This window comes from Bombina bombina, chromosome 4 (genome assembly GCF_027579735.1).
Source record: "Bombina bombina isolate aBomBom1 chromosome 4, aBomBom1.pri, whole genome shotgun sequence".
In the NCBI taxonomy this organism is placed as follows: Eukaryota; Metazoa; Chordata; class Amphibia; order Anura; family Bombinatoridae; genus Bombina; species Bombina bombina.
Window position 1 is genome coordinate 1,237,501,563 of NC_069502.1, and position 25,828 is coordinate 1,237,527,390.

General features: G+C 38.4%; 1 protein-coding gene across 1 annotated transcript in view; it reads right to left on the reverse strand.

The window, feature by feature from the left end:
- The window catches only part of GNMT (glycine N-methyltransferase), a 126,495-nt gene that overhangs the window by 82,912 nt on the left and 17,755 nt on the right, over positions 1-25,828 (reverse strand). The window contains exon 2 of the mRNA XM_053712790.1: positions 4,574-4,701. Within this exon, the coding sequence (XP_053568765.1) occupies positions 4,574-4,701 (128 nt within the window). The remainder of the gene's footprint in view (positions 1-4,573; positions 4,702-25,828) is intronic.

Sequence of the window (25,828 nt, forward strand, 5' to 3'; positions counted from 1 at the left end):
CTCTTCCTATACACCCAGCACCGACTGACCTTACCTGCTGCTAATACCTCTTCCTATACACCCAGCACCTACTGACCTTACCTGCTGCTAATACCTCTTCCTATATACCCAGCACCTACTGATCTTACCTGTTGCTAATACCTCTCCCTATACACCCAGCACCTACTGACCTTACCTGCTGCTAATACCTCTTCCTATACACCCAGCACCTACTGACCTTACCTGCTGCTAATAACTCTTCCTATACACCCAGTACCTACTGACCTTACCTGCTGCTAATACCTCTTCCTATACACCCAGCACCTACTGACCTTACCTGCTGCTAATACCTCTTCCTATACACCCAGCACCTACTGACCTTACCTGCTGCTGATACCTCTTCCTATACACCCAGCACCTACTGACCTTACCTGCTGCTAATACCTCTTCCTATACACCCAGCACCGACTGACCTTACCTGCTGCTAATACCTCTTCCTATACACCCAGCACCTACTGACCTTACCTGCTGCTAATACCTCTTCCTATATACCCAGCACCTACTGATCTTACCTGTTGCTAATACCTCTCCCTATACACCCAGCACCTACTGACCTTACCTGCTGCTAATACCTCTTCCTATACACCCAGCACCTACTGACCTTACCTGCTGCTAATAACTCTTCCTATACACCCAGCACCTACTGACCTTACCTGCTGCTAATACTTCTTCATATACACTCAGCACCTACTGACCTTACCTGCTGCTAATACCTCTTCCTATACACCCAGCACCTACTGACCTTACCTGCTGCTAATACCTCTTCCTATACACCCAGCACCTACTGACCTTACCTGCTGCTAATACCTCTTCCTATACACCCAGCATCTACTGACCTTACCTGCTGCTAATACCTCTTCCTATACACCCAGCACCTACTGACCTTACCTGCTGCTAATACCTCTTCCTATACACCCAGCACCTACTGACCTTAACTGCTGCTAATACCTCTTCCTATACACCCAGCACCTACTGACCTTACCTGCTGCTAATACCTCTTCCTATACACCCAGCACCTACTGACCTTACCTGCTGCTAATACCTCTTCCTATATACCCTGCACCTACTGACCTTACCTGCTGCTAATACCTCTTCCTATACACCCAGCACCTACTGACCTTACCTACTGCTAATACCTCTACCTATACACCCAGCACCTACTGACCTTACCTGCTGCTAATACCTCTTCCTATAGACCCAGCACCTACTGACCTTACCTGCTGCTAATACCTCTTCCTGTACACCCAGCAACTACTGATCTTACCTGCTGCTAATACCTCTTCCTATACACCCAGCACCTACTGACCTTACCTGATGCTAATACCTCTTCCTATACACCCAGCACCTACTGACCTTACCTGCTGCTAATACCTTTTCCTATACACCCAGCACCTACTGACCTTACCTGCTGCTAATACCTCTTCCTATACACCCTGCACCTACTGACCTTACCTGCTGCTAATACCTCTTCCTATACACCAGCACCTACTGACCTTACCTGCTGCTAATACTTCTTCATATACACTCAGCACCTACTGACCTTACCTGCTGCTAATACCTCTTCCTATACACCCAGCACCTACTGACCTTACCTGCTGCTAATACTTCTTCCTATACACCCAGCACCTACTGACCTGACCTGCTGCTAATACCTCTTGCTATACACCCAGCACCTACTGACTTTACCTGCTGCTAATACCTCTTTCTATACACCCAGCACCCTATTGACCTTACATTCTGATAATACCTCTTCCTATATACCCAGCACCTACTGACCTTACCTGCTGCTAATACCTCTTCCTATACACCCAGCACCTACTGACCTTACCTACTGCTAATACCTCTTCCTATACACCCAGCACCTACAGACCTTACCTGCTGCTAATTCCTCTTCCTATACACCCAGCACCTACTGACCTTACCTGCTGCTAATACCTCTTCCTATACACCCAGCACCTACTGACCTTACCTGCTGCCGATACCTCTTCCTATACACCCAGCACCAACTGACCTTACCTGCTGCTAATATCTCTTCCTATACATCCAGCACCTACTGACCTTACCTGCTGATAATACCTCTTCCTATACACCCAGCACCTACTGACCTTACCTGCTGCTAATACCTCTTCCTATACACCCAGCACCTACTGACCTCACCTGCTGCTAATACCTCTTCCTATACACCCAGCACCTACTGACCTCACCTGCTGCTAATAACTCTTCCTATACACCCAGCACCTACTAACTTTACCTGCTGCTAATACCTCTTCTTATACACCCAGCACCTACTGACCTTACCTGCTGCTAATACCTCTTCCTATACACCCAGCACCTACTGACCTTACCTGCTGCTAATACTTCTTCATATACACTCAGCACCTACTGACCTTACCTGCTGCTAATACCTCTTCCTATACACCCAGCACCTACTGACCTTACCTGCTGCTAATACCTCTTCCTATACACCCAGCACCTACTGACCTTACCTGCTGCTAATACCTCTTCCTATAAACCCAGCACCTACTGACCTTACCTGCTGCTAATACCTCTTCCTATACACCCAGCACCTACTGACCATACCTGCTGCTAATACCTCTTCCTATACACCCAGCACCTACAGACCTTACCTGCTGCTAATTCCTCTTCCTATACACCCAGCACCTACTGACCTTACCTGCTGCTAATACCTCTTCCTATACACCCAGCACCTACTAACTTTACCTGCTGCTAATACCTCTTCTTATACACCCAGCACCTACTGACCTTACCTGCTGCTAAAACCTCTTCCTATACACCCAGCACCTACTGACCTTACCTGCTGCTAATACCTCTTTCTATACACCCAGCACCTACTGACCTTACCTGCTGCTAATACCTCTTCCTATACACCCAGCACCTACTGACCTTACCTGCTGATAATACCTCTTCCTATACAGCCAGCACCTACTGACCTTACCTGCTGCTAATACCTCTTCCTACACACCCAGCACATACTGACCTTACCTGCTGATAATACCTCTTCCTATACAGCCAGCACCTACTGACCTTACCTGCTGCTAATACCTCTTCCTATACACCCAGCACCTACTGACCTCACCTGCTGCTAATACCTCTTCCTATACACCCAGCACTTACTGACCTTACCTGCTGCTAATACCTCTTCCTATACACCCAGCACCTACTGACCTTACCTGCTGCTAATACCTCTTCCTATACACCCAGCACTTACTGACCTTACCTGCTGCTAATACCTCTTGCTATACACCCAGCACCTACTGACTTTACCTGCTGCTAATACCTCTTCCTATACACCCAGCACCTACTGACCTTACCTGCTGCTAATACCTCTTCCTATACACACAGCACCTACTGACCTTACCTGCTGCTAATACCTCTTCCTATACACCCAGCACCTACTGACCTTACCTGCTGCTAATACCTCTTCCTATACACCCAGCACTTACTGACCCTACCTGCTGCTAATACCTCTTCCTATACACCCAGCACCTACTGACCTTACCTGCTGCTAATACCTCTTCCTATACACACAGCACCTACTGACCTTACCTGCTGCTAATACCTCTTGCTATACACCCAGCACCTACTGACTTTACCTGCTGCTAATACCTCTTCCTATACACCCAGCACCTACTGACCTTACCTGCTGCTAATACCTCTTCCTATACACACAGCACCTACTGACCTTACCTGCTGCTAATACCTCTTGCTATACACCCAGCACCTACTGACCTTACCTGCTGCTAATAACTCTTCCTATACACCCAGCACCCTATTGACCTTACATTCTGATAATACCTCTTCCTATACACCCAGCACCTACTGACCTTACCTGCAGCTAATACCTCTTCCTCTACACCCAGCCCCTACTGACCATACCTGCTGCTAATACCTCTTCCTATACACCCAGCACCTACTGACCTTACCTGCTGCTAATACCTCTTCCTATACACCCAGCACCTACTGACCATACCTGCTGCTAATATCTCTTCCTATACACCCAGCACCTACTGACCTCACCTGCTGCTAATACCTCTTCCTATACACCCAGCACCTACTGACCTTACCTGCTGCTAATACCTCTTCCTATACACCCAGCAACTACTGACCTTACCTGCTGCTAATACCTCTTCCTATACACCCAGCACCTACCGACCTTACCTGCTGCTAATACCTCTTCCTATACACCCAGCACCTTACTGACCTTACCTGCTGCTAATACCTCTTCCTATACACCCAGCACCCTACTGACCTTACCTGCTACTAATTCCTCTTCCTATAAACCCAGCACCCTACTGACCTTACTTTATGCTGTAGCATTATCCACCCACTTGTAATGGCTGGTTATTTAACCTGCACCCAAGAACGTTAAATTAGTGCTCTACTTGTAATCTAGAACATAATAAACTTAGGTGGTGGCAGCAGAGAGAGTTCAGTGTGCATGTCATAAAAAAAGAGTTTGGGCATTTGTCTAAGATCTAGTACTAAGTCACAGGCTTGCCTTCCGGTCACTCACCCCACTTGTCAAATGCTGGCTCCTTCCTGCGGTTCCATCTTGTCTTCAAAGCATATTTTAACATTTTGTCACTGGCATCAACGCTGACCACAGAGAACCCCTCCTCCACCAGCATCTCAGAGTCCACCCTACAGGACAGAAGAAGAGCATTAGAAATTCCCTCCTATTCACCAACATGCCAGTGGTCTCCTCGCATAAATATACAAAGTGCAAAGTAGGGGCGCCATCTTCATAAGAAGAGTGACTTAAGTGTGACGTAGAAATGTACTATATATGCAAGTGTAACTTTATACAGAACATGCATAAATTACCTGGCAATATGTCTGACCATGTGCAGTTACAGGATGAACAAATTATATCAGTTCTATTCAAATATAAGCAAGAGCACTTGAGAAACTTATTAAACAAAAAGTTATACACAAATCAACAGAAGGTGCAAAATCAAAAAAAATTTTTTTAAAACTATAAAGAATTAAATCATAAAGGCTCCACTGTGTGCGATCGTGCAGAGTGCTAGAAATAATAAGTGGTTTGTGAAATAAATGTCAAAACATTATAGCTACTTGTATATAAAAAGTAACATATATAAAAAGGAAAGTATAAGAGTGCCTTAGGGTTACTTTGTAGCAATGTGAAAAATGCAACACTGTCTATTGTAGATCACTGCATGTGCTAACAAACATATAATGTTAAAAGAAATATGTTATAGGAAATATAATGTTATAGGAAATATATGTTATAGGAAATATATAATGTTATAGGAAATATATAATGTTATAGGAAATATAATGTTATAGGAAATATAATGTTATAAGAAATATAATGTTATAGGAAATATAATGTTATAGGAAATATAATGTTATAGGAAATATAATGTTATAAGAAATATAATGTTATAAGAAATATAATGTTATAGGAAATATAATGTTATAAGAAATATGTTATAGGAAATATAATGTTATAAGAAATATAATGCTATAGGAAATATAATGTTATAGGAAATATAATGTTATAGGAAATATAATGTTATAAGAAACATAATGTTATAGGAAATATAATGTTATAAGAAATATAATGTTATAGGAAATATAATGTTATAGGAAATATGTTATAGGAAATATAATGTTATAGGAAATATGTTATAGGAAATATAATGTTATAAGAAATATAATGTTATAAGAAATATAATGTTATAGGAAATATAAAGTTAAAGGAAATATAAAGTTATAAGAAATGTAATGTTATTGGAAATATAATGTTATAGGAAATATAATGTTATAAGAAATATGTTATAGGAAATATAATGTTATAGGAAATATAGTGTTATAGGAAATATGTTATAGGAAATATAATGTTATAGGAAATATAATGTTATAGGAAATATAATGTTATAAGAAATATGTTATAGGAAATATAAGGTTATAGGAAATATAATGTTATAGGAAATATAATGTTATAAGAAATATAATGTTATAGGAAATATAATGTTATAAGAATTATAATGTTATAGGAAATATAATGTCATAGGAAATATAATGTTATAGTAAATATAATGTTATAAGAAATATGTTATAGGAAATATAATTTTATAGGAAATATAGTGTTATAGGAAATATGTTATAGGAAATATAATGTTATAGGAAACAATGTTATAGGAAATATGTTATAGGAAATATAATATTATAAGAAATATAATGTTATAGGAAATATAATGTTATAGGAAATATAATGTTATAAGAATTATAATGTTATAGGAAATATAATGTCATAGGAAATATAAGGTTATAGGAAATATAAGGTTATAAGAAATAATGTTATAGGAAATATAATGTTATAGGAAATATAATGTTATAGGAAATATAACGTTATAAGAAATATAATGTAATAGGAAATATAATGTTATAAGAAATATGTTATAGGAAATATAATGTTATAGGAAATATAGTGTTATAGGAAATATGTCATAGAAAATATAATGTTATAGGAAACAATGTTATAGGAAATATGTTATAGGAAATATAATATTATAAGAAATATAATGTTATAGGAAATATAATGTTATAAGAAATATAATGTTATAAGAAATATAATGTTATAGGATATATAATGTTATAGGAAATATAATGTTATAGGAAATATAATGTTATAGGAAATATATGGCTAGATTTAGAGTTTAGTCGGTAAAAAGCAGCGTAGCTAACGCTGCTTTTTTCCCAATGCACCCTTCCAACAACGCTGGTATTTAGAGTTGTCTGAAGGGCTGGTTAGGCTCAAAAAAGGGTGCGTTGAGCCTAACTTAGCTCCACTTCAACTCTCAATACCAGCGTTGCTTACGGTAGCGGTAAGCTGGGAAAACATGCTCGTACGCGATATCCCCATAGGAAACAATGGGGCTGAGCTGGCTGAAAAAAAACCTAACACCTGCAAAAAAGTAGCCCCATTGTTTCATATGGGGAAACACTCTCTATGTCTACACCTAACACCCTAACATGAACCCCGAGTTTAAACACCCCTAACCTTACACTTATTAACCCCTAATCTGCCCCCCGCTATCGCTGACCCCTGCATATTATTATTAACCCCTAATCTTCCGCTCCAGACACCGCCGCAACCTACATTATACCTATGAACCCCTAATCTGCTGCCCCTAACACCGCCGACCCCTATATTATATTTATTAACCCCTAATCTGCCCCCCCCCAACGTCGCCGCTACCTAACTACACTTATTAACCCCTAATCTGCCGACCGAACCTCGCCGCCACTATAATAAATGTATTAACCCCTAAACCGCCGCACTCCCGCAACCCCTAATCTGCCCTCCCTAACATTGCTGCCACCTACCTACAATTATTAATCCCCTAATCTCCCGCCCGCACCGTCGCTGCTAAAATAATAAAGTTATTAACCCCTAAACATAACTCTAACCCTAACACCCCTCTAACATAAATATAATTTATATTAAACGAAATAATATTCCTAAAATTAACTAAATTATTCCTATTTAAAACTAAATACTTACCTATAAAATAAACCCTAATATAGCTACAATATAATTAATAATTACATTGCAGCTATTTTAGGATTTATATTTATTTTACAGGCAACTTTGTATTTATTTTAACTAAGTACAAAAGCTATTAAATAGTTAATAACTATTTAATAGCTACCTAGTTAAAATAAATACAAAATTACATGTAAAATAAATCCTAACCTAAGTTACAATTAAACCTAACACTACACTATCATTAAATTAATTAAATAAATTACATACAATTAAATAAACTATTATATAAAACAAAAAAACAAACACTAAATTACAAAAATAAAAAAGAATTACAAGCAGTTTAAACTAATTACACCTAATCTAAGCCCCCTAATAAAATAAAAAAGCCCCCCAAAATAAAATTCCCTACCCTATTCTAAAATACAAAAGTAATCAGCTCTTTTACCAGCCCTTAAAAGGGCTTTTTGCAGGGCCTTGCCCCAAAGTAATCAGCTCTTTTGCCTGAAAATAAAAATACAATACCCCCCCAACATTACAACCCACCACCCACATACCCCTACTCTAACCCACCCAAACCCCCCTTAAAAAAACCTATCACTAACCCCCTGAAGATCTCCCCACCTTGAGTCGTCTTCACCCAGCCGGGCTGAAGTCTTCATCCGATGGGGCAGAAGAGGACAGTCAGACCGGCAGAAGTCTTCATCCTATCCGGGCAGAAGAGGACATCCAGACCGGCAATCAGCCAATCAGATTGAACTTCAATCCGATTGGCTGATCCAATCAGCCAATCGTATTGAACTCTCATTCTATTGGCTGTTCCGATCAGCCAATAGAATGCGAGTTCAATACGATTGGCTGATTGGATCAGCCAATCCGATTGAACTTCAATCTGATTGGCTGATTGCATCAGCCAATCAGATTTTTTTACCTTAATTCTGATTGGCTGATAGAATTCTATCAGCCAATTGGAATTCGAGGGACGCCATCTTGGATGACGTCATTTAAAGGAACCTTCATTCGGCGAGTAGGCGTCGGTTGAGGAAGATGGATCCGCGTCGGCTGGGAAGAAGATGGCTCTGCTCCGCTCCGGATGGATGAAGATAGAAGATACGCTTGGATGGAGATGTCTGCCGGTCCGGAAGTCCTCTTCTGCCCGGATAGGATGAAGACTTCTGCCAGTCTGGATGTCCTCTTCTGCCCCATCGGATGAAGACTTCGGCCTGGCTGGGTGAAGACGACTCAAGGTAAGGAGATCTTCAGGGGGTAGTGTTAGGTTTATTTAATTGGGGTTTGGGTGGGTTAGAGTAGGGGTATGTGGGTGGTGGGTTTTAATGTTGGGGGGGTTGTATTTTTTTTTACAGGCAAAAGAGCTGATTACTTTGGGGCAAGGCCCCACAAAAAGTCCTTTTAAGGGTTGGTAAAAGAGCTGATTACTTTTGTATTTTAGAATAGGGTAGGGAATTTTTTATTTTGGGGGGCTTTTTTATTTTATTAGGGGGCTTAGATTAGGTGTAATTAGTTTAAACTGCTTGTAATTCTTTTTTATTTTTTGTAATTTAGTGTTTTTTTTTGTATTATAGAATAGTTTATTTAATTGTATTTAATTGTAGGTAATTGTAGGTAATTAATTTAATTAATTTAATGATAGTGTAGTGTTAGGTTTAATTGTAACGTAGGTTAGGATTTATTTTACAGGTAATTTTGTATTTATTTTAACTAGGTAGCTATTAAATAGTTATTAACTATTTAATAGCTTTTGTACCTAGTTAAAATAAATACAAAGTTGCCTGTAAAATAAATATAAATCCTAAAATAGCTACAATGTAATTATTAATTATATTTTAGCTATATTAGGGTTTATTTTATAGGTAAGTATTTAGTTTTAAATAGGAATAATTTAGTTAATTTTAGGAATATTATTTCGTTTAATATAAATTATATTTATGTTAGAGGGGTGTTAGGGTTAGGGTTAGAGTTATGTTTAGGGGTTAATAACTTTATTATAGTAGCGGCAACGGTGCGGGCGGGAGATTAGGGGATTAATAATTGTAGGTAGGTGGCAGCGATGTTAGGGAGGGCAGATTAGGGGTTAATACTATTTATTATAGTGTTTGCGAGGCGGGAGTGCGGCGGTTTAGGGGTTAATACATTTATTATAGTGGTGGCGAGGTCCGGTCGGCAGATTAGGGGTTAATAAGTGTAGTTAGGTAGCAGCGACGTTGGGGGGGGCAGATTAGGGGTTAATAAATATAATATATGGGTCGGCGGTGTTAGGGGCAGCAGATTAGGGGTTCATAAGTATAACGTAGGTGGCGGCGATGTCCGGTTGGCAGATTAGGGTTTAAAAAATTTATTAGAGTGGCGGCGATGTGGGGGGGGCCTCGGTTTAGGGCTACATAGGTAGTTTATGGGTGTTAGTGTACTTTAGAGCACAGTAGTTAAGAGCTTTATATTTCGGCGTTAGCCCATAAAGCTCTTAACTCCTGACTTTTTTTGCGGCTGGAGTCTTGTCGGTAGAGGCTCTACCGCTCACTTCTCCCAAGAATCCAAATACCAGCGTTAGGTAGATCCCATTGAAAAGATAGGATACGCAATTGGCGTAAGGGGATCTGCGGTAGCCTGGAATCGCGGTAGGGAAGTGAGCGGTAGACCCTTTCCTGCCTGACTCTAAATACCAGCGGGCGGCCAAAACCAGCATTAGGACCCCTTAACGCTGCATTTGACGGCTAACGCAAAACTCTAAATCTAGGCCATAATGTTATAAGAAATATAATGTAATAAGAAATATAATGTTATAAGAAATATAATGTTATAAGAAATATAATGTTATAGGAAATATAATGTTATAGGAAATATAATGTAATAAGAAATATAATGGTATAGGAAATATAATGTAATAAGAAATATAATGTTATAGGAAATATAGTTTAATAGGAAATATAATGTTATAAGAAATATAATGTTATAGGAAATATAATGTAATAAGAAATATAATGTAATAAGAAATATAATGTTATAGGAAATATAATGTTATAAGAAATATAATGTTATAAGAAATATAATGTTATATGAAATATAATGTTATATGAAATATAATGTTATAGGAAATATAATGTTATAAGAAATATAATGTAATAGGAAATATAATGTTATAAGAAATATAATGTTATAGGAAATATAATGTTAAAGGAAATATAATGTTAAAGGAAATATAAAGTTATAAGAAATGTAATGTTATAGGAAATATAATGTTTTAAGAAATATAATGTTATAAGAAATATAATGTTATAGGAAACATAATTTATGCAAGAACTTACCATATAAATTAATTTCTTTCCTATTGGCAAGTGTCCATGAGCTAGTGACATATGGGATATACAATCCTACCAGGAGGGGCAAAGTTTCCCAAACCTCAAAATGCCTATAAATACACCCCTCACCACACCCACAATTCAGTTTAATGAATAGCCAAGCAGTGGGGTGATAAAGAAAGGAGTAGAAAGCATCAACAAAGGAAATTTGGAAATAATTGTGCTTTATACAAAAAATCATAACCACCAAAAAAAGGGTGGGCCTCATGGACTCTTGCCAATATGAAAGAAATGAATTTATCAGATAAGTTCTTACTTAAATTATGTTTTCTTTCATGTAATTGGCAAGAGTCCATGAGCTAGTGACATATTGGATATCAATACCCAAGATGTGGATCTCCACTCAAGAGTCACTAGAGAGGGAGGGAATAAAATAAAGACAGCCATAATCTGCTGAAAAAAATTAACCCACAACCTAAACTATAAGTTTATTTCATTTGAAAGAAAAAAACTTTAATCAAAAGTAGAATAATCAAACTGAAACAGCTGCCTGAAGAACTTTTCTACCAAAAACTGCTTCCGAAGAAGCAAATACATCAAAACGGTAGAATTTAGTAAATGAATGCAAAGAGGACCAAGTTGCCACTTTGCAAATCTGATTACCTGAAGCTTCATTCTTAAAAGCCCAGACTTTCTACTAGACTGATCTAGTAGAATGAGCTGTAATTCTCTGAGGCGGGGCCTGACCCGACTTAAAATAAACTTGATGAATCAAAAGTTTCAAATAAGAAGCCAAGGAAATAGCAGAAGCCTTCTGACCTTTCCTAGGACCAGAAAATAAAACAAATAGACTGGAAGTATTCCTGAAATCTTTAGTAGCTTCCACATAATATTTCAAAGCTCTTATCACATCCAAAGAATGTAAGGAACTTTCCAAAGAATTCTTAGGATTAGGACACAAGGAAGGGACAACAATTTCTCTACTAATGTTGTTAGAATTCACAACCTTAGGTAAAAATTAAAAAGAAGTCCGCAAAACTGCCTTATCCTGATGAAAAAAATCAGAAAAGGAGACTCACAAGAAAGAGCAGATAACTCAGAAACTCTTCTAGCAGAAGAGATGGCCAAAAGGAACAATACTTTTTAAGAAAGTAGTTTAATGTCGAAAAAATGCATAGGTTCAAATGAAAGAACCTGTAAAGCCGTCAGAACCAAATTAAGACTCCAAGGAGGAGAAATTGATTAAATAACAGGCTTAATAAGAACTAAAGCCTGTACAAAATAATGTATATCAGGAAGTATAGCAATCTTTCTGTGAAATAAAGCGGAGATTTGTCCTTTCAAGGAACTTGCAGACAAACCCTTATCCAAACCGTCCTGAAGAAACTGTAGAATTCTAGGAATTCTAAAAGAATGCCAGGAGAATTTATGAGAAGAACACCATGAAATGTAAGTCTTCCAAACTCTATAATAAATCTTTCTAGAAACAGATTTACGAGCTTGTAACATAGTATTAATCACTGAGTAAGAGAAACCTCTATGACTTGGTACTAAGCGTTAAATTTCCATACCTTCAAATTTAATGATTTGAGATCCTGATGGAAAAATGGACCTTGACATAGTAGGTGTGGCCGAACGGAAGTGGCCAAAGCGGGCAACTGGACATCCAAACCAGATCCACATACCAAAACCTGTGTGGCCATGCTGGAGCCACCAGCAACACAAATGATTGTTCCATGATGATTTTGGAGATCACTCTTGGAAGGAGAACTAGAGGCAGGAAAATGTAAACAGGATGATAACACCAAGGAAGTGTCAGCGCATCCCCTGCTTCCGCCTGAACATCCCTGGACCTGGACAGGTATCTGGGAAGTTTCTTTAGATGAGAGGCCATGAGATCTATCTCTGAAAGACCCCACAACTGAACAATCTAAGAAAACACATCTGGATGGAGAGACCACTCCTCTGGATGTAAAGTCTGGCGGCTGAGATAATTCGCCTCCCAATTGTCTACACCTGGGATAAGCACCGCAGAGATTAGACAAGAGCTGGATTCCGCCCAAACAAGTATCCAAGATACTTTTTTCCTTGCTTGGGGACTGTGAGTCCCACCCCAATGACTGACATATGCCACTGTTGTGATATTGTCTGTCTGAAAACAAATGAACGGTTCTCTCTTTAGCCGAGGCCAAAACTGAAGAGCTCTGAGAATTGGTAACAGTGGGTGATACACTCAGCGCCTACCCCAAAGTGACCCTAGCTTTGGGTATTGACTCCTAGTAGTCAATAAATAGAATAGAAATTTGAATAAAAGATCCAAAGCGCCTAATAGGCTGGGTCTAGAGCTAATAAGATACTGATAAACAAATATATATATATAAAAAATAAAAATTTAATAATACAAGCATGGATCCATGTTACAATCAAAGAACATATTAAAATAAAATAAACTAAAAACAATTGGTAAAAACCTAGGTTTCTGGTAGCGCCTCAGCGGACCGATCCCCCTTCTATGGGATCGTTGATCCTCTGTCACCTTGCTACAGGTGAGGGTCGCCTCGTTAGGGGCTAAAACAAAAAATCTCTGTGTGTTCTTTGGTAAAGCAGTAACGATCAACCCAGAGACTAGTTGGAAAATGTGGTGTGTAGTGGTGATGCACAAAAGATATGAGAAGAAAAAAATGCTAAACCTTGCTAAAGGTGGTGAAACAGATGCTAAACCTAGTTTGCAGTAAAAAATATATAAGAAGGAATTTTCGTGTGTGTCCCACACACACAATTGGTGTGAACTAATATAATCTTAGTTGAAATAGTGACACGTGTAAGTAGTGTGACAATCAGTGAATCACGTGAAAAAAATGTACAACCAATGCAAATCAATCAAACAGATGAATAAGGACAAAAGCAAAAAAGCAAAAAAGCAAAAAACAAAAAACAAATACAGTCCTTTAGAAAGTAATGTTCAATCCAACAAATCCTAACGTGAAAAAAGAGGTGAAGAAACAGTGGCCACTGTAATAAAAAGTTTGTTGTGTTCCTGATAAATTCTGTTAGATCCTGTGAAATAATGACAGCCTGAAATAATACCAGGTAGTGGTGATGTAAAAATATATTTTCGTCAGGGGCCCGGCCAACCCGAAAAGTACCTAAAAATAGAAAACAAACACACAATAGTGCAGAGCGTAAAGTCCCAAAATAATAAGAAGGAGCAAGACTCACCAGTCGACGCGTTTCGGTCTGTACTAGACCTTTTTCAAGACTGGATTCTGTTGTCCTGGGTACTCTTTTATACCCTTTTGTCAAATATGAACCGGAAGCGATTGCGCAGTATTCTGTTTCCTGTTTAGTCGTTAAAAATATGTTAGCTAAGCTTCTTATTTTCGAATGACCATTGCCATAAAGTATCGTTTTTCAATTCTAAGGCACTTAGTTCTATGCCTAAAATTTGTGTATCCAAATTTTCTCCTTACTTCGGAAGTTACTTCCGGTCTATCCTGTTCAATAACTTCCGGTCTGTATTTACAAAGATCGCATTCATTACATATCTGTTTATACGTCCTACACTTATACCAAATATTCAGAATCTTTGTGACATAATATACACAAATATGTGTTTACATACCAAAACCTGTGTGGCCATGCTGGAGCCACCAGCAACACAAATGATTGTTCCATGATGATTTTGGAGATCACTCTTGGAAGGAGAACTAGAGGCAGGAAAATGTAAACAGGATGATAACACCAAGGAAGTGTCAGCGCATCACCTGCTTCCGCCTGAACATCCCTGGACCTGGACAGGTATCTGGGAAGTTTCTTTAGATGAGAGGCCATGAGATCTATCTCTGAAAGACCCCACAACTGAACAATCTAAGAAAACACATCTGGATGGAGAGACCACTCCTCTGGATGTAAAGTCTGGCGGCTGAGATAATTCGCCTCCCAATTGTCTACACCTGGGATAAGCACCGCAGAGATTAGACAAGAGCTGGATTCCACCCAAACAAGTATCCGAGATACTTTTTTCCTTGCTTGGGGACTGTGAGTCCCACCCCAATGACTGACATATGCCACTGTTGTGATATTGTCTGTCTGAAAACAAATGAACGGTTATCTCTTTAGCAGAGGCCAAAACTGAAGAGCTCTGAGAATTGCAAGGAGTTCTAAAATATTTATTGGTAATCTCGCCTCTTGAGATTTCCAAACCCCTTGTGCTGTCAGAGATCCCCAAACAGCTCCCCAACCTGAAAGACTCACATCTGTTGTTGATCACAGTCCAGGTTGGCTGAACAAAAGAAGCCCCTTGAACTAAACGATGGTGATCTATCCACCATGTCAGAGAGTGTCGTACATTGATTCAGCATACAAAGCTGTAGAGGTCTCATGTGAAAACGAGCAAAGGGGATTGCGTTCCGATGCTTCAGTCATGAGACGTAAAACTTCCATGCACATAGCCACTGAAGGGAATGACAGACTGAAGGTGCCGGCATGCTGCAACCAATTTTAAAAGTCTCTTGTCTGTTAGAGACAGAATCATGGACACTGAATCTATCTGGAAGCCTAAAAAGGTGACCCTTGTCTGAGGAATTAAGAAACTTTTGGTAAATTGATCCTCCAACCATGTTTCCAAAGAAACAACACTAGTTGATTCGTGTGAGATTCTGCAGTACGCAAAGACTGAGCTAGTACCAAGATATCATCCAAATAAGGAAACACCGCAATACCCTGTTCTCTGATTACAGAGAGTAGGGCACCCAGAACCTTTGAAAAGATTCTTGGAGCTGTTGCTAGGCCAAATGGAAGAGCAACAAATTGGTAATGCTTGTTTAGAAAAGAGAATCTCAGAAACTGATAATGTCCTGGATGAATCGGAATATGAAGGTATGCATCCTGCAAGTCTATTGTGGACATATAATGTCCTTGCTGAACAAAAGGCAGAATAGTCCTTATAGTCACCATCTTGAAAGTTGGTACTCTTACATAACGATTCAAAATTTTTCAGATCCAGAACTGGTCTGAATAAATTTTCCTTCTTTGGTACAATAAATAGATTTGAATAAAACCCCAAACCTTGTTCCTGAGGAGGAACTGGTATGATTACCCCTGAAGACTCCAGGTCTGAAACACACTTCAGGAAAGCCTGAGCTTTTAATGGATTTACTGGGATACGTGAGAGAAAAAATCTTCTCACAGGAGGTCTTACTCTGAATCCTATTCAATACCCTTTAGAGACAATGCTCTGAATCCATTGATTTTGGACAGATTTTATCCATGAATCCTTGAAAAACCTTAATCTGCCCCCTACCAGCTGAGCTGGAATGAGGGCCGCACCTTCATGCGGACTTAGGGGCTGACTTTGGTTTCCTAAATGGCTTGGATTTATTCCAACTTGAGGAAGGCTTCCAATTGGAAGCAGACTCCTTGGGGGGAAGATTGAAATTTTGTTCCTTATTCTGACGAAAGGAACGAAAATGGTTAGAAGCCTTAGATTTACCCTTAGGTTTTTAATCCTGAGGCAGAAAAACTCCCTTCCCCCAGTGACAGTTGAAATAACATAATTTATGTAAGTACTTATCTGATAAATTCATTTCTTTCATATTGGCAAGAGTCAATGAGCTAGTATGGGATATACAATCCTACCAGGAGGGGCAAAGTTTCCCAAACCTCAAAATGCCTATAAATACACCCCTCACCACACCCACAATTCAGTTTAACGAATAGCCAAGCAGTTGGGTGATAAAGAAAGGAGTAGAAAGCATCAACAAAGGAAATTTGGAAATAATTGTGCTTTATACAAAAAATCATAACCACCATAAAAAGGGTGGGCCTCATGGACTCTTGCCAATATGAAAGAAATGAATTTATCAGGTAAGTTCTTACATAAATTATGTTTTCTTTCATGTAATTGGCAAGAGTCCATGAGCTAGTGACATATGGGATATCAATACCCAAGATGTGGAGTCTTCACCTCAAGAGTCACTAGAGAGGGAGGGAATAAAAATAAAAACAGCCATATTACGCTGAAAAAATTAATCCACAACCCAAAAAAATAAGTTTATTTTCATTTTTGAAAGAAAAAACTTAAATCAAAAGCAGAAGAATCAAACTGAAACAGCTGCCTGAAGAACTTTTCTACCAAAAACTGCTTCAGAAGAAGCAAATACATCAAAACGGTAGAATTTAGTAAATGTATGCAAAGAGGACCAAGTCGCCGCTTTGCAAATCTGATCAACTGAAGCTTCATTCTTTAAAGCCCACGAAGTGGAGTCTTATCTAGTAGAATAAGCTGTAATTCTCTGAGGCGGGGCCTGACCCGACTCCAAATAAGCTTGATGAATCAAAAGTTTCACAATAGTAGTAAGGTGGGCACAGCATAAGTACTGCAGCAGCAGGTGTGCACGTTCCCAGGTTCTGCCAAACCTCAAATCCAGAGAAAATCCAAAAGGAGGAACAGCACCACAATGATAATGCTATAAAGTTGCTTTATTGGGACATCAAAAAACACAGCACAACGTTTTGGTCTTAATAGACCTTAATCATGTGACAAAAATATGGCCTAACAACCACACCTATATACCCATAAGGGGAGGAGACTATTACCTGTTGCAGGTGTACATATAGTATATATTAACAATAGAATACAAACATTCAAAAAGTTCACTGCTCCATCTAGTGGTGAAGAAAGGCCATCACTTCCAATAATTAGTGACCTAAAAAGATGCAAGTACAAAAAATAAAAACATAAATATATAGATAATTAGCACTATACATTAAACACTAACTTTTGATATATATAGTGAATAACTCTTCAAGAAATATTTGCAAAAAATTCAGAGATATATTGTAACTAGGAAATTTACAGAGTAACCCCCCAGTCTATTTCTTTATTCATCCCTAATGGAATCAGAGACTGTAAAGTGTAGATCCAATATGTCTCTCTACACTTTAGTATTCTCTGTCTATCACCACCCCTTCTTGGTTTTTTAATTTGTTCAATTATTTGGTACCTAAGTTGGGATATACTGTGACCAGCTTGTAAGAAGTGATTAGAGACAGGAGCATCCTTATTACCACAACGTATATTAGATTTGTGTTCATTAATCCTGTCTCTAATCCTTGTGGACGATCCAATGTAAATTTTCGCACGTGGACATTTTTTAAGATACACAATATATTCAGAATTGCAGGTGAAATAGCCTGGAATCCTATATTTCCTCCCATTCAGGGGGTGTACAAAATGATCCCCTTTTATAATGTTGCCACAATTACAACATCCCAAACAAGGGAAACAACCAACCTTAGGGGTGGATAGAAAAGTTTAAGTACCTTTTTTCTTGGGTCCTACATCAGCTTTAACAAGGACATCCTTAATATTCTTACATCACCTATAGGCTGTAGGGGCCTCCTGAAATTCCACAATATTAGGGTTCAATTCTTTTATTATAGACCAGTGTCTCCTAATGATCTTATTGATTTTATTACTCAAAGGGTTAAACTGAGAGACAAAAATCATTCTCTTAGTTTTATCTTTGTCATTCTTCTTTTTGTTACTATACTCTCCCTTTAAGATAGAAGTCCTAGAAACATTCCCAATCTCTCTGATCTGTTGTTCCACTAGTGGCTTAGGATAACCTCTCTGTAAGAAGAGATTACCCATTTCAATTAATCTAGTCTGTGCTAGTTTCTCATCAGACACAATCTTTTTTACTTGGAGGAGTTGGCTCTTAGGGAGACTGTTGATCAAGGGGGGATAGTGAGCACTCTCATATTTTAACAAACTGTTTCTGTCACTATCCTTCCTATATAGATCAACCAGTAATTTCCCATCTTTTTTATAGACAGTTGTGTCCAAAAAGTCAATTGATTCCTCGCTACTTACTAGCTTGAGTTTTATTTGTCTGGTGGAAATATTTAGATCAGCTACAAAACTAAGCAAGGAGTCCAAGTCGCCCCCCCCCATATGCCAAATATATCGTCTATATATCTAAACCAACATATCCCATGTTGTAGGAATGCTTTGTGGGTATATACAAATCTCTCTTCATAGACGTTCATAAAAACATTGGCATATGTGGGGGCGACATTGGATCCAATTGCAGTTCCCTGGCATTGTATGTAAAAAGAATCTTGAAAAAGAAAGAAGTTACTATAGAGTACCATCTGTAATAATTCTAAGAGGAATTCCCCCTGAAAAACAGTAAACATATTGCTTGTATAGATAGCTTGTCTCATGGCCCCTAACCCACTTTCATGTGTAATAGACGTATATAATGATGTCACGTCTAAAGAAAAGATAATTGATTTATCACAAGGCAAATCCAAAGATTCTAATTTCGCTATAAAATCTCCTGTATCCTTGATATAGGACATTGATTGGGTTGCAAAAGGTCTTAAAATGTTATCTAAATATATAGATACATTAGTTAATATTGTGGCGAGCACTAACTCGATATTAACTAATGTATCTATATATTTAGAAAAAAATTTAAGACCTTTTGCAACCCAATCAATGTCCTATATCAAGGATACAGGAGATTTTATAGCGAAATTAGAATCTTTGGATTTGCCTTGTGATAAATCAATTATCTTTTCTTTAGACGTGACATCATTATATACGTCTATTACACATGAATGTGGGTTAGGGGCCATGAGACAAGCTATCTATACAAGCAATATGTTTACTGTTTTTCAGGGGGAATTCCTCTTAGAATTATTACAGATGGTACTCTATAGTAACTTCTTTCTTTTTCAAGATTCTTTTTACATACAATGCCAGGGAACTGCAATTGGATCCAATGTCGCCCTCACATATGCCAATGTTTTTATGAACGTCTATGAAGAGAGATTTGTATATACCCACAAAGCATTCCTACAACATGGGATATGCTGGTTTAGATATATAGACAATATATTTGGCATATGGGGGGGCGACTTGGACTCCTTGCTTAGTTTTGTAGCTGATCTAAATATTTCCACCAGACACATAAAACTCAAGCTAGTAAGTAGCGAGGAATCAATTGACTTTTTGGACACAACTGTCTATAAAAAAGATGGGAAATTACTAGTTGATCTATATAGGAAGGATAGTGACAGAAACAGTTTGTTAAAATATGAGAGTGCTCATTATCCTCCCTTGATCAACAGTCTTCCTAAGAGCCAACTCCTCCGAGTAAAAAAGATTGTGTCTGATGAGAAACTAGCACAGACTAGATTAAATTAAATGGCTAATCTCTTCTTACAGAGAGGTTATCCTAAGCCACTAGTGGAACAACAATTCAGAGAGATTGGGAAAATTTCTAGGACTTCTATCTTAAAGGGAGAGTATAGTAACAAAAAGAAGAATGACAAAGATAAAACTAACTGAATGATTTCTGTCTCTCAGTTTAACCCTTTGAGTAATAAAATCAATAAGATCATTAGGAGACACTGGTCTATACTAAAAGAATTGAACCCTAATATTGTGGAATTTCAGGAGGCCCCTATGGCGGCCTATAGATGATGTAAGAATATTAAGGATGTCCTTGTTAAAGCTGATGTAGGACCCAAGAGAAAAGGTACTCAAACTTTTCTATCCACCCCTAAGGTTGGTTGTCTCCCTTGTTTGGGATGTTGTAATTGTGGCAACATTATAAAAGGGGATCATTTTGTACACCCCCTGAATGGGAGGAAATATAGGATTCCAGGCTATTTCACCTGCAATTCTGAATATATTGTGTATCTTATAAAATGCCCATGTGCGAAAATTTACATTGGAGAGTCCACAAGAAGGATTAGAGACAGGATCAATGAACACAAATCTAATATACGTTGTGGTAATAAGGATGCTCCTGTCTCTAATCACTTCTTACAAGCTGGTCACAGTATATCCCAACTTAGGTACCAAATAATTGAACAAATTAAAAAACCAAGAAGGGGTGGTGATAGACAGAGAATACTAAAGTGTAGAGAGACATATTGGATCTACACTTTACAGTCTCTGATTCCATTAGGGATGAATAAAGAAATAGACTGGGGGGTTACTCTGTAAATTTCCTAGTTACAATATATCTCTGAATTGTTTGAAAATATTTCCTGAAGAGTTATTCACTATATATATCAAAAGTTAGTGTTTAATGTATAGTGCTAATTATCTATATATTTATGTTTTTATTTTCTGTACTTGCATCTTTTTAGGTCACTAATTATTGGAAGTGATGGCCTTTCTTCACCACTAGATGGAGCAGTAAACTTTTTGAATGTTTGTATTCTATTGTTAATATATACTATATGTACACCTGCAACAGGTAATAGTCTCCTCCCCTTATGGGTATATAGGTGTGGTTGTTAGGCCATATTTTTGTCACATGATTAAGGTCTCTTAGGACCGAAACGTTGTGCTGTGTTTTTTGATGTCCCAATAAAGCAACTTTATAGCATTATCATTGTGGTGCTGTTCCTCCTTTTGGATTTTCTCTGGATTTGAGGTTTGGCAGAACCTGGGAACGTGCACACCTGTGGTGCTGTTCCTCCTTTTGGATTTTCTCTGAATCAACAGTTTCAACCAAGAAGCCAAGGAAGTAGCAGAAGCCTTCTGACCTTCCCTAGGACCAGAAAATAAAACAAATAGACTGGAAGTCTTCCTGAAATCTTTAGTAGCTTCCACATAATATTTCAAAGCTCTTACCACATCCAAAGAATGTAAGGATTTCTCCAAAGAATTCTTAGGATTAGGACACAAGGAAGGGACAACAATTTCTCTACTAATGTTGTTAGAATTCACAACCTTAGGTAAAAATTGAAAAGAAGTCCACAAAACTGCCTTATCCTGATGAAATATCAGAAAAGGAGACTCACAAGAAAGAGCAGATAGCTCAGAAACTCTTCGAGCAGAAGAGATAGCCAAAAGGAACAACACTTTCCAAGAAAGTAGTTTAATGTCCAAAGAATGCATAGGCTCAAATGGAGGAGCCTGTAAAGCCTTCAGAACCAAATTAAGACTCCAAGGAGGAGAAATTGATTTAATGACAGGCTTAATACGAACTAAAGCCTATACAAAACAGTGAATATCAGGAAGTATAGCAATCTTTCTGTGAAATAAAACAGAAAGAGCGGAGATTTGACCTTTCAAGAAACTTGCAGACAAACCCTTATCCAAACCATCCTGAAGGAACTGTAAAATTCTAGGAATTCTAAAAGAATGCCAGGAGAATTTATGAGAAGAACACCATGAAATGCAAGTCTTCCAAACTCTATAATAAATCTTTCTAGAGACAGATTTACGAGCTTGTAACATAGTATTAATCACTGAGTCAGAGAAAACATAATTTATGTAAGAACTTACCTGATAAATTCATTTCTTTCATATTAGCAAGAGTCCATGAGCTAGTGACGTATGGGATATACATTCCTACCAGGAGGGGCAAAGTTTCCCAAACCTCAAAATGCCTATATATACACCCCTCACCACACCCACAATTCAGTTTAATGAATAGCCAAGAAGTGGGGTGATAAGAAAGGAGCGAAAGCATCCAAAATAAGGAATTGGAATAATTGTGCTTTATACAAAAAAATCATAACCACCACAAAAAAGGGTGGGCCTCATGGACTCTTGCTAATATGAAAGAAATGAATTTATCAGGTAAGTTCTTACATAAATTATGTTTTCTTTCATGTAATTAGCAAGAGTCCATGAGCTAGTGACGTATGGGATAGCAGATACCCAAGATGTGGAACTTCCACGCAAGAGTCATTAGAGAGGGAGGGATAAAATAAAGACAGCCAATTCCGCTGAAAAAATAATCCACAACCCAAATCAAAAAGTTTTAATCTTATAATGAAAAAAACTGAAATTATAAGCAGAAGAATCAAACTGAAACAGCTGCCTGAAGAACGTCTCTACCAAAAACTGCTTCAGAAGAAGAGAAAACATCAAAATGGTAGAATTTAGTAAAAGTATGCAAAGAAGACCAAGTTGCTGCTTTGCAAATCTGATCAACAGAAGCTTCATTCCTAAAAGCCCAGGAAGTAGAAACTGACCTAGTAGAATGAGCCGTAATCCTTTGAGGCGGGGATTTACCAGACTCTACATAAGCATGATGAATCAAAGACTTTAACCAAGACGCCAAAGAAATGGCAGAAGCCTTCTGACCTTTCCTAGAACCAGAAAAGATAACAAATAGACTAGAAGTCTTTCTGAAATCTTAAGTAGCTTCAACATAATATTTCAAAGCTCTTACTACATCCAAAGAATGTAAAGATCTTTCCAGAGAATTCTTAGGATTAGGACACAATGAAGGGACAACAATTTCTCTACTAATGTTGTTAGAATTCACAACCTTAGGTAAAAAATTAAATGAAGTCCGCAACACCGCCTTATCCTGATGAAAAATCAGAAAAGGAGATTCACAAGAAAGAGCAGATAACTCAGAAACTCTTCTAGCAGAAGAGATGGCCAAAAGGAACAAAACTTTCCAAGAAAGTAATTTAATATCAAGAGAATGCATAGGTTCAAACGGAGGAGCCTGTAAAGCCCTCAGAACCAAATTGAGACTCCAAGGAGGAGAGATTGACTTAATGACAGGCTTGATACGAACCAAAGCCTGTACAAAACAATGAATATCAGGATGATTAGCAATCTTTCTGTGAAAAAGAACTGAAAGAGCAGAGATTTGTCCTTTCAAGGAACTTGCAGACAAACCTTTATCCAAACTATCTTGAAGAAATTGTAAAATTCTAGGAATTCTAAAAGAATGCCAAGAGAATTTATGTGAAGAACACCAAGAAATGTAAGTCTTCCAGACTCGGTAATAGATCTTTCTAGACACAGATTTACGAGCCTCTAACATAGTATTAATCACTGAGTCAGAGAAACCTCTATGACTAAGTATTAAGCGTTCAATATCCATACCTTCAAATTTAATGATTTGAAATCTTGATGGAAAAATGGGCCTTGAGACAGAAGGTCTGGCCTTAACGGAAGTGTCCAAGGTTGGCAACTTGCCATCCGAACGAGATCCGCATACCAAAACCTGTGTGGCCCTGCTGGAGCCACCAGCAGTACAAACGAATGCTCCATTAGGATTTTGGAAATCACTCTTGGAAGAAGAACTAGAGGTGGAAAGATATAAGCAGGTTGATAATTCCAAGGAAGTGACAACGCGTCCACTGCTTCCGCCTGAGGATCCCTGGATCTGGACAGATAGATGGGAAGTTTCTTGTTTAGATGAGAGGCCATCAGATCTATTTCTGGAAGCCCCCAGATTTGAACAATCTGAAGAAATATCTCTAGGTGAAGAGACCATTCGCCTGGATGTAACGTCTGGCGACTGAGATAATCTGCTTCCCAATTGTCTATACCTGGGATGTGAACCGCAGAAATTAGACAGGAGCTGAATTCCGCCCATACAAGTATCCGAGATACTTCTTTCAAAGCCTGAGGACTGTGAGTCCCCCCTTGATGATTGACATATGCCACGGTTGTGACATTGTCTGTCTGAAAACAAATAAATGATTCTCTCTTCAGAAGAGGCCAGAACTGAAGAGCTCTGAAAATCGCACGGAGTTCCAAAATGTTGATTGGTAATCTCGCCTCCTGAGATTCCCAAACCCCCTGCGCTGTCAGAGATCCCCATACAGCCCCCCCAACCTGAAAGACTGGCATCTGTTGAGATCACAGTCCAGGTTGGACGAACAAAAGTGGCCCCTTGAACTAAACGATGGTGATCTAACCACCAAGTCAGAGAAGATCGAACATTGGGATTTAAGGATATTAATTGTGATATCTTTGTATAATCCCTGCACCATTGGTTCAGCATACAAAGCTGAAGAGATCTCATGTGAAAACGAGCAAAAGGGATTGCGTCTGATGCAGCAGTCATGAGACCTAAAATTTCCATGCACAAGGCTACCGAAGGGAAAGATTGAGACTGAAGGTTTCGACAAGCTGAAACCAATTTCAGACGTCTCTTTTCTGTTAGAGGCAAAGTCATGGACACTGAATCTATTTGGAAACCCAAAAAGGTTACCGTTGTCTGAGGAATCAAGGAACTCTTTGGTAAATTGATCCTCCAACCATGTCTTTGAAGAAACAACACAAGTTGATTTGTGTGAGATTCTGCAGAATGTAAAGACTGAGCAAGTACCAAGATATCGTCCAAATAAGGAAATACTGCAATACCCTGCTCCCTTATTACAGAAAGAAGGGCACCGAGAACCTTCAAAAAGATCCTTGGAGCTGTTGCTAGGCCAAAAGGAAGAGCAAAGAAATGGTAATGCTTGTCTAGAAAAGAGAATCTCAGGAACTGATAATGGTCCAGATGAATTGGAATATGAAGATATGCATCCTGTTAGTCTATTGTGGACATATAATGCCCTTGCTGAACAAAAGGCAGAATAGTCCTTATAGTTACCATCTTGAATGTTGGTATCCTTACATAACGATTCAATATTTTTAGATCCAGAACTGGTCTGAAAGAATTCTCTTTCTTTGGAACAATGAACAGATTTGAATAAAACCCCAGGCCCTGTTCCAGAACGGGAACTGGCACAATTACCCCAGCTGACTCCAGATCTGAAACACATTTCAGAAATGCTTGAGCCTTTACTGGGTTTACTGGAATACGTGAAAGAAAGAATCTTCTCACAGGCGGTCTTACCTTGAAACCTATTCTGTACCCTTGTGAAACAATGTTCTGAATCCAAAGACATTGAATCAAATTGATCCAAACATCTTTGAAAAATCGTAACCTGCCCCCTACCAGCAGTGCTGGAATGAGGGCCGCACCTTCATGCAGATTTGGGAGCTGGTTTTGACTTTCTAAAAGGCTTGGATTTATTCAAGACTGTAGAAGGTTTCCAAACGGAAACTGTTCCTTTAGAGGAAGGGTCAGGCTTTTGTTCCTTATTCTGACGAAAGGAACGAAAACGATTAGCAGCCCTATATTTACCTTTAGATTTTTTATCC